This window comes from Cervus canadensis, chromosome 17 (genome assembly GCF_019320065.1).
Source record: "Cervus canadensis isolate Bull #8, Minnesota chromosome 17, ASM1932006v1, whole genome shotgun sequence".
NCBI classification, from domain to species: Eukaryota; Metazoa; Chordata; class Mammalia; order Artiodactyla; family Cervidae; genus Cervus; species Cervus canadensis.
In genome coordinates, this window is record NC_057402.1 from 4,611,308 (window position 1) to 4,623,887 (window position 12,580).

At 50.5% G+C, this 12,580-nt stretch overlaps 1 protein-coding gene across 5 annotated transcripts in view; it reads left to right on the plus strand.

The window, feature by feature from the left end:
• The first annotated feature begins 202 nt into the window (after positions 1-202).
• PPP2R5C (protein phosphatase 2 regulatory subunit B'gamma) overlaps positions 203-12,580 on the plus strand; it is a 137,239-nt gene continuing 124,861 nt past the window's right edge. Inside the window, exons 1-2 of one of the 5 annotated variants that reach the window (XM_043489260.1) lie at positions 203-387; positions 1,278-1,343. In XM_043489260.1, coding sequence (XP_043345195.1) covers positions 361-387; positions 1,278-1,343 — 93 coding nt within the window. In that variant the 5' untranslated portion in view covers positions 203-360. The remainder of the gene's footprint in view (positions 388-1,277; positions 1,344-12,580) is intronic. The other 4 variants (XM_043489262.1, XM_043489261.1, XM_043489263.1 and 1 more) reach the window with 4 other exon arrangements.

Sequence of the window (12,580 nt, forward strand, 5' to 3'; positions counted from 1 at the left end):
CTGGGGGCGGGGCCGGAGCCGGACCGGGGCGGGCGGGGCCCCCGGCTGGGGGCGGGGCCGCGGGGCGGGGGCGGAGCCGCGGGGCGGGGCGGGGCGGGGCGGGGCAGGGCAGGGGCGGGGCGGGCCGGGGGAGGGGCGGAGAGAAGCCGCCGCTGCCTCCGCCGCCGCCGCCGCCGCCGCTGCCGCCGCCGCGGCTGCCGCAGCCTCTGGGAACCTGGAAAAGGGGAACCGCGAGCAAGCGAACGACTCAGTCCCCGGGCGGCGGCAGCGGCGGCGGCGGCGGCGGCGGCCGTGAGGGGGAGGCGCGACGGCCGGGGCGGGGGCAGGCGGCGGGGGAGGCGGTGGCGGTCCGCACCAGCCATGCCGAATAAAAACAAGAAGGAGAAAGTGAGTCGGGCCCCGGAGCCGCCGGACGGGGCGGGCGCGGGGGGCAGCGGGGAACGGCCCGGGAGTGGGGCCCGGCGGGGCTCCGGGATCGCGCGGGTGCGGGGTGGGGGCGGGGGGCAGCGGGTCCACCCGGGGCCGCGGAGCCCAGGCCGGGACCGGCCGGGGGCGTGGGGGGCGCGGCCGGGGTTGGGGGGCGGCGCGCGCGATGGGCGCGAGAGGGCAGGTGGGGCCGCGGAGGTGGTTGACCCATCCTCGCAGGCTCCTGGACAGGGGCTTCCGAGGCCGGGGTGGAGGCGTCTCAGCATGATCCCCCCGGCCGGGGAGGAGGGCAGCGAATGGACCGGGCTTAATGCTTGGGGAGAACGGTTTACCCTCCAGAGGGACGCTCTGGGGCTCTCAAATACTATTATTATCCTGGGTGGCGGCGGCGGAGACGGCTGTGACTGTGCTGCGTTTGCATATGGGTGGGGAGGGTATGATTTTGCTTCAGGTGGATCTCTGTCGCTTTTCAGAATCACCCCAGACATCCTCGCTCCCAGAGTTGAGTGTGGGAAGGGGAAAAATGGGTTGTAATGTGCATCTTTCAAGATGCCGAGAGCATGGTACAAACGTGCGTTTACCTGTTTCTGCTTCAAGTTTTGAGCGCCAGATAATGCAGACGAAGAAAACAGGGAGAATCTGAATTTTGGGTGGGCCGGTGGGTGTCACATCACAATCCTGGGTCTCTTAACTCAACCATATAAAGGAAGTAAGTCGTGACGGTATTGATGAAAGCTATCAAAAGCCATAGTTAAACTGTCTAAATACTTGTGAAACTGCATTTTGGTTTATCTGATGTGTCGCAGTCTAAAAATTGAGAAGCCTAATTGATTCTGCTTGATGTTTCTCAGGAATCACCCAAACCAGGGAAAAGTGGAAAAAGTTCAAAAGAAGGACAAGACATAATAGACTCAGAGGTAACTATTCTTAAGTATTGTTTCCATTTTTTTCATAAACACCTTTTTAGGGTAGGAAAACTGAGGGTGAGAAAATCTAGGCTCTTCTGAAATGTTTCCCTATGTGAGATCTTTTTCTCCTGTCGCTCATAGTCCTCCATTTTAGTTATTTGGCTTTGTATTATTTGTCTTTAGGGAAATAAGAATGTTTGCAGACAAGTTGTGTACTGGTGCAGCTGGTATATTTAAGTTCACCACCCCACCCCTGCCACCACCACCACCTGAAATCTAGCAGCCCTGCTGTGGAGCCTGGCATCAGGGACTCTTCCAGACTGGGTTCAAGTTCCTTTCAGTTTTCCCATCCTCCCTCTTCCTTTGCAAGGGGCCAGGTCCGTCTCAGCTTCCCTGGTGGCTCAGTGGTTAAGAATCTGCCTGCAATGCAGGAGACGCAGGATTGATCCCTGGGCTGGGAGGATCCCCTAGAGGAGGAAATGGCAACCGACTCCAGTATTCTTGTGGGGAAAATCCCATGGCCAGAAGAGCTGGTGGGCTACAGTCCATGGGGTCGCAAAGAGCCGGCTACAACTGAAGCGACTGAGCATGCTCGCAGGCAGGTCTGTCTCAGCAGCTCGTCCTCCCCTCCTCCCGTCACCCTTGCTTTCCAGGGTGCAGACTTTGCTGTAAGTGTCCTGTCCCATTAGCCTCTGTCCCTAACAGTGTTGGTATAGTTTGGGTTTTCTGGTATTGCTGTTTTTGTGCAATCGTCCGTCATCTTTCACATTGTTTTTCTTTGTATTGGCCAATTCTGACTTCTTTTGCTTCTTGCCTTTGGGCTTATTGAGAAAGCAGCCAGAGTGCTCTGTGGGGACTGTGTCTACTTGGTGGGAGTGTGCTTTGAGGGCGTCTACAGAGCCAGCGCTTGGCTTTACCTTTTCTTCCTTGTGACCGTTTGAGCTAGAGTACCTTGGGCTGAGGGTCTGGGAGCTGCACGGACCCAGGCAGAGCTAATGGGTTGTTTTGAATCCTTGGTAGCAGAGAAGCTGCTTAATTTGGTGTCATAGTTCTCCAGAGCTGGACTGTTTAGGTCCCTAGTCTTATCACCAATCACAGTAATTTACAAATGTCAGACCCTTTCCTATAAGCCAAATTAGAATAGAGTTCAGTTCTGTCTGGGAAATAAGTTAACAGGCCATTACCTGCACTAGCCTTTTTTTTTTTTTTTTTTAATATATTTAGCCCCAGGTTATCTTTTCCTTATCATTTGGTACATTCTAAGTGCCCCTCCTCTTCAGGAGGTGGTTTACTCCGGGAAATCTGTGGCCCTCCCCAAAGCAAAAAACAGAAATCCAAAAGGTTCCTTAAATGCCAGTATCTTTGTGCCCGTCTTCCCCTGTCCTTCCTTTATAGCAGACAGTCGCGTTTCACTGTGGCATTCTGGCATTTGACTTGGCTTACTTCCATGTCACTCTTTTGACTAAATTGATTTAAATGAAATTTAGCTGCTGTGCGAAGGTATATGCCTTTTCTTTTCCCTTTTTGGGCTTGTTGATCTTTCATGAAAACTGCTTAGTCTTCCTAGTGCTGCCCCAAACCTTTCTTGCTCACATACCTGTCTCTGTTATGTTACACACACACACAGATCAGTGAGTATGGTTCATTTATTCCCGTTTGAATGAAAGGAACCTGACTGTAAGGACGGAAGATGTTAAGTCTGAATCTGGGGAAAAAAAAAAAATACAACTTCTCAGAAACTCAGCAATCCCAAAACCACTCCTAAGTCAAGTGCCTGTTTAAGGTGGATTGAGTTCTTAGACTGTCAGTGGCTTAAGAGTCTTGAGGTGTGGCCTGCAGTGTCTTGAGTGTGATGCCCAACTTATCTTTTTGTATTTTTTGTAGCGCTACTGTCTAAGAGCTGGAGCTACAGAGCTTGAAATTACCACTGAAAAGTACTGAAATGTTGGGCCCTTCACTGCTTCCTCCTCAGGATCCCAGAGGAAACATGGCATATTAAGCCTGACACTTGGCAGGTCACTGTATATTTTGCAGGAGCGCAAGCCAAGACTCTTCCGCTCCTCTGGACTCTGAGTTGGCCGTTGCTTTCCCGCTGTTGTCTCTCTCCCCTGTGTCTTCCTGTCCATCCTTCACTTCTAGTCCCGCCCCCTTAGCCAGTGCGATTGACTCACACGGGTGAATGAAACCATCGCACACTCTCTTCCTCTCCTGTCTGCCGATGTTACTTTGAGCTGGAATGTTTAAACGTGAACGGTTCACATGGGTTTATAGTTTCCCACGGGCTTCCCTTGTAGCTCAGTCGGTAAAGAATCTGTCTGCAGTGCAGGAGACCTGGGTTCGATCCCTGGGTTGGGAAGATCCCCTGGAGAAGGAAATGGCTACCCACTCCAGTATCCTTGCCTGGAAAATCTCATGGACAGAGAAGCCTGGTGGGCTGCAGTCCATGGGGTCGAAAAGAGTCAGGCATGACTAACACTTACTTACAGTTTCCCACGCTGCTTTTCGAACCTTTGAGGTGTCACGTCACCTTCACGGTCGGCATTGGCTCAGGTTACCCTGCAGACACACCTCCGTTAGGACAGTTAGCACATCCTGGACCTCACAACCCGAGGGGTACAGAGCGGGTGCTCGTCTAGGGCAGACAAGTCATCCCAACCAAGAACTCGTGAAAGAACTTGGCCTGCGGCTGACACAGCATACCAGCCACTTCAAGTGTGGGGGACGGTCTTTATACAAAGTCCTGGCTGGTGACAATCTGGCCTCAAGGAAAACAAAGGAGCTGGTGGCTAGCGTCGCAGCCCACTTTGTGGTTAGAATGGGGGCCATTTAAAGGCATGAGTCTTTAGCAAGAAGATGAAGTCCTGCAGGCAGCACAAGCATGGCTGGGAGCAGTGCCTCAGCCGGGGCTCGTGAGCACGAATGCTGACTCCTGGGTGCCGTCCACAGCGGCACCTGACTTCCGTGGCCCTGTCTCCTCATCTCTAAAATGACTTGCTGAGTTTCACATTTGGCCATTTCTAACTGCATGGGATAGATCAGGCATGACCCCTCTTGAAAGTTTTCCCCGCAAGATATATGGCCAGGATATATCTCTCAGGGCAGCAAAATAGCATTAAAAGTCGTAACTGCTGCTGTTCAACTTCTGTCTTTTAGTAGAAATTTCTACTCCTTGACCAACATATATTTGGTACATCTTTGATTTTTTTTTTTCCAAGTAGATTTTTTTTTCCCCTTTCAAACAGAATGGTTAATGTTTGACTTGCTTTTCCATAAGTGTCCTGGGAATCAGTTTCCGCCTGTTACTTCCTGCTGGTTTCTTTCAAGCACGCTTTTAAGGAGTGAGGACACAGATGAGTTCATGGGGACCTTGACCTTGTACACCTGTGGCGACGGACAGAGCGAACCCATCTTTGAGTAGCTGTCCTCAGCGCAGCATCAAGTCTGTAGACACACAGCTGGGCTCATTGGCTGAGCATTTAGAATCCTGGTAAACCGCTTGGAGATTCCCAGAGTGCATTGCAGAGGATCAGACCACGCGACTGTGTGTTTTGCTATCGTTATTTCAGTTTGTGTACTGTGTCCAAAGTTACGTTTTAAAAAGCATCGATGCTTTTTGTAAAGTGATTGGTTGTAAGCACATTAAAGGTCGTTGGAGTGTTGTTCTCCAGTCCTGTGTCTTCCTTATCCTGTTTCAGCTCAGTTTTGTTTGAAAGTCTCTACAGCAACTCTTACATAATATCTGTTGCTGAAAGGAAAGCTGAACAACCCTCTCTCCCCACCTGGGAGCTTATTCTGGCCCCTTCCAGACCTGTCCCTTGGTCCCTTTATGTTCCCCACCCCCTCCCACCAAGGTTCCCGAGACAGGGAGCCAGACTTGCTGGGGTCCCGTCGGCATCGGTGGCAGAGTCCTGTTTTAGAAATGTAAACTGAAATTTTAGAGATGCTTATTAATTCGCCTAATAGTGACAATAATGCCTGTTACATGTTAACAGGAATAATGTTTTTGTGAAAGATGCCTGTCCATGAAAAGTTTTTTGACTCTCTAGTTGCGTGAGTCTGTAGCGGGCTTTCTGAGCTGCATAAGGTTGGAGGAGGACGGGGAAGTGCTCCTGAAAGTGCTCAAAAAGGACGGGGAAGTTTTGCTGCTGAGCGTGTTTTCGGGGGGACAGCCGTAGTCCTCCCATCCCAAGAGGAGAGTCCCCAACTCCCATCCCCAGAACACCAAAGCCTCTGCGTGGAGGCTGAATTCTGGACTCAGGCTCACCGGGGGCCTCCCGTGCCCCTTCTCCCGTCATCATCTTCCTGGTTTTTTCCAATACCACCCCAAACTGGCCTCCAGGGACACTCGGAGAGGGCTCCAAGGAGGAGTACTTTAAAATCTGTTTTGATGGGACTTCCCTGGCGGTCCAGTGGTTAGGACTCTGCGCTTCCACTGCAGGGGAGTCCCTGGTCAAGGAACTAAGATCTCTCATGCCACTGGGTGGCATGAGAAAAAAACAACTTTTAAAAAATTCTTATGTAATTATTTTGTTGTTAGTTGTTCAGTTGCTAAGTCATGTCCAGTTCTTTGTGACTCCATGGACTGTAGCATGCCAGGTTTCCCTGTCTTTCACTATGCCCTGAAGTTTGCTCAAACTCTTGTCTGTTGAGTCGGTAATGCCATCCAACCATCTCATCCTCTGTTGTCCCCGTCTCCTTTTGCCTTCAGTTCTTTCAAGCATCAGGGTTTTTTCCAGTGAGTGGGGTCTTGGCATCATGTGGCCGAGTACTGGAACTTCAGCTTTAGCATCAGTCCTTCCAATGAATATTCAGGGTTGATTTCCTTTAGGATTGACTGGTTTGATCTCCTTGCTGTCCAAGAGACTCTCTACAAGTTATTTTGTTGGGAATGGGAATTCCGCATCTTCATTGCTTAGGGCCCAGGTGTCCAGGAGGATGGCGGCTCTGCAGAGAGGACGGTCGGATCGAAAGGACGTGGGGTCTGGAGGTGCCAGGAGCTCACTGTCCTCAGGGAGTAAGACTCCCAGAGCTGTCACCTCTCTAGCGCCCGCTCCTGTCCTGTGCTACAAGCTGGACACTTGGCGGACCCGGAGTGCCTCCCACCGGAGACCCACTGCTCCTGAGAGGGCAGCCCACCCTCAGCACCGCAGCCATGGGGGGCCAGGTGCACCCCTGTGGTGCTGTGCGCTCAGGAGCCCCCCCGGGATCCTTGGGCAGCCCCACTAGGCACCGGCAGCTCCCCATCTCCAGCAGTGACGACCGAAAATGCCTCTCGACGTGGCCCAGTGTCTCCTGGAGGGCACAGGGGCCCTGTGTCGCAGCCACTGCTCTAGAAGGCTCTCTGCACAAATCACGCACGCCTGCTTGTGAGTCGTGCTTGGCACACTCATGGGAAGAGCTGTGCTCAGACACAGAGGCACCCGCACCCCTTCACACCCTTCAGAATTTGTGGGGGTCCCAGAGAGCTCTGACTGAGGTGGGCTAGAGCTACACATTTCATATCAGAGACTAAAAGAGAAAATTTTTTGTTATGCATTAATTTATTTAATACCTATACCTCACCTGTGATGAGTTGACATAAATAGCATATTTTTCATGAGGAATGACTATTTACAAGAGTTCAGTAGGAAAAATGGCATTGTTCTGTGTTTCTGCAAATCCCTGTAATATCTGGCTTAACTGAAGATAGCTGGTCTCCTGAGTCTGCGCCTGCATCCTGTCTGTTTTGATATCACGTGTCTGGTAGCCTGTGAGAAATCAGCAAGATGATGGTTATAAAGGCACAGCATGTCTCAACGTTACCGTAAAAAGAGGAGACCCCCTCCCGGGGCCTCGGGGAGCCCACTCGGAGACCTGTTGTTTAGACTGCTGCTCTCATCTTTTTCCCGCTTTCATCTTTGTGTCTCCAACTCAGGTTCATTTGTTCTGAAATTTAGAGGGAACTTTTTCTCACCATCCTGGAACATGTTTTTTCCCCATCTTTTCAATTTGCATAGCAGTTGTTTGCTCTGCCGATTATTTACCACGTATAGTGCCTCGGGCAACTTTAATTTACCTGAGATTTACCTCCCCAACTAGACTGAGACCATAAGGACAGTGCTTTAACTGGATTCTTCTTTGCACTTGCCAGACGTATTAGGACCTGGAGTCAAAAGTACTTGGTAGATTTTGAAAGTGTCCAGGAAGGAAGGAGAGCTTCCAATCAATCAGTTGGCTATTTTCTTTCTGATTCTGTAAATTTGAAAGGAAAAAATCTCTCTTGTTAAGAGGTTTATTTATTTATCGCCTCCTTGATCCTCTAAGGGAATTTTAATGCAGAATTTTCATTCAGTATAATTTGTTTCAAATAAATAGCATTATACTAGAGCAGAAGATTGGGCCTTCCCGGTGGCTCAGCAGTACAGAATCCTCCTGCAACACAGGAGCTGCGACTTCAAACCCTGGGTCGGGAAGATCCCCTGGAGGAGGGCAGGGCAGCCCACCCCGGTTTTCCTGCCTGGAGAATTCCGTGGACAGATAAGCTGTCATGCTACAATCCATGGGGTTGCAAAGAGTCGGACACGACGGAAGCACCTCAGCACGCACACACACAAATCTGAAGATTATCGTCTTAGGTCTTTTTTCTGATGTTTCTAAAGATTTTTGTAAAAGATTTAGTTGGCCCTTGGATAACATGGGGATTGGGGTGTCAGCCATTTTGCACAGTCAGAAATCCCAGCGTAACTTAGAGTTGGCCCTTCGTGTCCACAAATCTTGGGTGCTTTATCGTTCTTATTTTAAATTTATTTTGGGAATATTTCTCAGTAGAACATACATATTGTATAAGTTGTGTGTGTACATGTACAGAAAGAGAGACAAAACTCTGAGTGTGTCTTGTCCTGTGCAGCCACTGGGGAAGACAAGAAGGAGGACCTCGTCCTCACCAGTGAAGCGTGTTTCCTGTTATTCGTGAAGGGTCACACCTGTTGCTCTCGGACATTGAGTAGACTCGGGGGTAACGTGGCCCCCATCGTTCGCCCATAGCAGCTGCTGAACGGATGGGTCGAGGTGGGGCATGTTCTTGTAAAGAGCTCCCTGCAGCCATGGGTGAGGAAAGCAGCGGGTTTAAAGCAGGCCCAGGAGCCCCCGAGCACACGCGGGGTGTGGGGTGCGGCGGTGGACGTGGGGAGTGCCTCGCAGGTAAAGCCAGCAGAGGTCAGTGAGCACCCCTCTCCTCTTCAGTAAAAGCCCCACTGCCTGACAAGTAAGCCTGAAAGAGTCCTTGAAGTGATTTGTATGAGATAACGTGAAGCATCCCCGTTGGTGGGAGCCCCTGGGTCTGCCATTTCCCAGCGAGGGCCTGGAGCCCTGCCCGCGGCGGTGGCGAGGTCTCCCCCCGGCGTGGGGCGCCGGGTGAATCAGTCTGCAGCAGCGTGAATCACGGGGCTCTTTTCCTAAGTCACGGGGAACATTCCTCTGAAAGATGGCCACTCTCAAAACGTCTCCGGTGTTTCCTTAAGTCCTGGGCACCTGCCCAGGTCGGGACACTATGCTGTCTGGCTTGGCCCAGCGTTCTGGTAACAGCCTGGCGTCTTCCTGTCAGCCGGTGGTGTTGAGCCAAGTCTCCCCAGGCCCTGCTTGTAGGTCAGCTTCCAGAACAGCCGCTGCTGAGATGTGCTGCTTCCCAAACCCTGGGCACGGTGTCATCTTCGTTTTCTCCACCTGGGGGCGGGAGAGAGCCGGCCTAGAAGTAAATGCTCTAAGAGGGGAGGAAGAAAAGCTCTCAGTTAGAGGACTTCACGTTTTTCTCTGTCATGATGGAAGTGTTGGTCACTCAATCATGTCTGACTCTTTGCAACCCCTTGGACAGTAGCCTGCCAAGCTTCTCCATCCATGGGATTCTCCAGGCAAGAATACTGGAGTGGGTTGCCATTTCCTTCTCTGGGGGGGGTCTTCCCAACCCAAGGATCGAACTCAGATTTCCTGCATTGCAGGCAGATTCTTTACCGTCTGAGAAGAGTTTATCATAAGTGGTTTGGTTTTTTTGTTTTTTTTTTTAAATATTTGTTTATTTGATTCCAGCAGCTTTAGTTGCCACGTGTGAGAGCTTCCCTGCATCATGTGGGATCTAGGTCCCTGATCAGGGACCAGACCCATGCCCCCCTGCTCTGGGAGTGCAGAGTTTTAGCCACTGGACCACCAGAGAAGCCTATATGTGCTTTTTAAAGATAAGCTTGAGCAAGGCTCTAAAGGGGCATTGTGTGTGCATGCTAAGTCTCTTCAGTCGTGTCCGACTCTTTTGCGACCCCATGGACTGTAGCCCACCAGGCTCCTCTGTCCATGAGATTCTCCAGGCAAGAAAATACTGGAGTGTGTTGCCATTTCCTTCTCCAGGGCATCTTCCCAGCCCAGGGATCGAACCTGTATCTATTACACCTCCCGCATTGGCAGGCGGGCTCTTTTACCACTAGCACCACCTAAGGGGCACCAACCAGTTCTGACCTAAAGCTGGTTTTGCCCAGTGGGAGTGTCAGTGTATCTGGACTGCTAAGATGCTAGACCTGCGCTGTCCAAGAGTTAGCTGTTGGACACTCGTGGCTAAGTTTAAATTAACAGAAAATAAATCAGATTCAGAAGTTCAGTTCCTTGGTCACAGCAGCTGCTTTCCACGTGCTCAGCAGCCACATCTGGCCACGGCTCCCCTGCTGGACAGCACACAGGGGGCAGTTCCCACTTGGCAGGAAGCTCTACTGGACAGAGTGGCCTCAGACCCCAGCAGTGGCTTTCAAAATAATTCCAGTGTGAGCGCCTTGAACTTGTTAGCTGTCACTCTTCTTAATGTAAAAGATCAAACCTAAGATTAAATTTAAGAGACAAGAAGACATATACACTGGCCAAAAAAGCAAATGGGTAAAATCAGAGAAAAGAGGCCAGTGACAAGGGGGTGTGAGGTGTGAAAGAGGCCTAGGCCCTGCCTGCCTTCTAAAGCCCCACCCCTGATACTCAGCCCGAGGCCACGCCCTCCCCGTGGGAGTGGACCCAGGACAGCCCCAGGGAAGCAACAGGCTTGTGTCCTTCTCCTCTTTCTTTTTAGACATTTATCTTTATTTCCAGGTTGATGGGGGGCGGCGAGAATCAAAACACACTTGATTTTAAAAACAAGAGTCCAGAAGTCCGCAGTTTCGCGTTTTTCTTGATCCACTCTGAGCCCTACATCCTAGAGCAGGGCTGTTCTGGTTTCTTCCAGATCTAGCAGGGCACAGGGCTGTGTGGTGAGGAGGAGAGGCTGGGCTCTGAAGGGCGAGGCCTTTCTGCTTGCTTGCGGGGTAAGCCTCCTCTCTCCCAGAGTCATCTTCTTCCCCTCAGCTAGCATTCTCTTTGTCTCTTCTCTCCTTCTTTCCTTCCTGACACATTGTCTTCTTTTATTCAAACACCAGTCTACTCACACATGGTCCAGGAACACCCACATAATTGTTGCTGTTCAGTTGCTCAGTCGTGTTTGACTCTTTGCGATCCCAGGACTGCAGCATGCCAGGCTTCTGTGTCCTTCACCATCTCCCGGCATCTGTTAAAACTCATGTGCATCGAATCGGTGATGCCATCCAACCATCTTATCCTCTGTCGTCCCCTTCTCCTGCCTTCAGTCTTTTCCAGCATCAGGGTCTTTTCCAATGAGTCAGCTCTTCACATCAGATTTCCAAAGTATTGGAGCTTCAACTTCAACATCAGTCCTCCCAATGAATATTCAAAACTAATTTCCTTTAGGATTGACTTGTTTGATCTCCTTGCTATCCAAGGGACTCTCAAGAATCTTCCTCAGTACCACAGTTCAGAAGCATCAATTCTTCAGCTCTCAGCCTTCTTTATGGTCCAACTCTCACATACATGACTGCTGGAAAAACCATAGGTTTGACTATACAGACCTTTGTTTGCAAAGTGATGTCTCTGCTTTTTAATATGCTGTCTAGGTTTGTCATAGCTTTTCTTCCAAGGAGCAAACATCTTTTAATTTCATGGCTGCAGTTACCATCTGCAGTGATTTCGGAGCCCAAGAAAATAGTCTCTCACTGTTTCCATTGTTTCCCCATCTATTTGCCATGAAGTGATGGGACCGGATGCCATGATCTTAGTTTTTTCAATGTTGAGTTTTATGCCAGCTTTTTTACTCTCTTTAACCTTCATCATGAGGCTCTTTAGTTCCTCTTCACTTTCTGCCATTAGAGTATCATTTGCATATCTGAGGTTGTTGGTATTTCTCCTGTCAGTCTGGATTCCAGCTTGTGCTTCATCCAGCCCAGCATTTCGCATGATGTAGTCTGCATATAAGTTAAATAAGTAGGGTAACAATATACAGCCTTGACGTATTCCTTTCCCAATTTAGAACCAGTCCATTGTTCCATATCCGGTTCCAACTGTTGTTTCTTAACCTGCATGCAGGTTTCTCAGGAGACAGGTAAGGTGGTCTGGTATTCCCATCTCTTTAAGAATTTTCTACAATTTGTTGTGATCCACACAGTCAAAGGCTTTAGCATAGTCAATGAAGCAGATGTTTTTCTGTAATTCTCTTGCTTCTTCTGTGATCCAGTGGATGTTGGCAGTTTGAGCTCTGGCTCCTCTGCCTTATCTAAATCCAGCTTGTACATCTGGAAGTTCTCAGTTCACATACTGTTGAAGCCTAGCTTGAAGAATTTTGAGCATCACCTTGCTAGCATATGAAATGAGCACAATTGTGTGGTAGTTTAAACAGTCATATAATAAAGCATATGTAATCACATGTGAAAAATTGGTCTTCAGACATCACAGCCCGTGATGCCACGCTTGCCCCTAATCTCCCCAACGTAAAACCACACTCACACCTCGTTGGCCACTAAGCCATCCAACAGAGCTTCCTTAACTGCACTGTCTGAAGCTGCCAGTCTGAGCACTATAGACAGTGTCTTTCAAGCTCTGAATAGCTGTAGGGATCTCAGCAGGAGGTGGAGGAACCAGCTCAACCTTGGCATAGCACCCAAGGGTAGCCAGTCCAGGCTTCGAGTAAGTCACAGCAGCATTGACCACACCGCAGCCTACCCGCAAGGTTACCGACAAGCTGGGCTGTGGTTCTCTGGTGGAAAGTCCGCCGCCCCACCTGGCCAGCCGAGTGGCCATCGTGTCTTACGTTGCAGGCTTCAGTAGATGCGCCCAGTCACCCGGCAGGCACGTTCTGAGGCCCCGCTGTGCGCTGAGCACCATCGCGGTGCTGGGGATTCGGCGCGGGACCCAGCAGG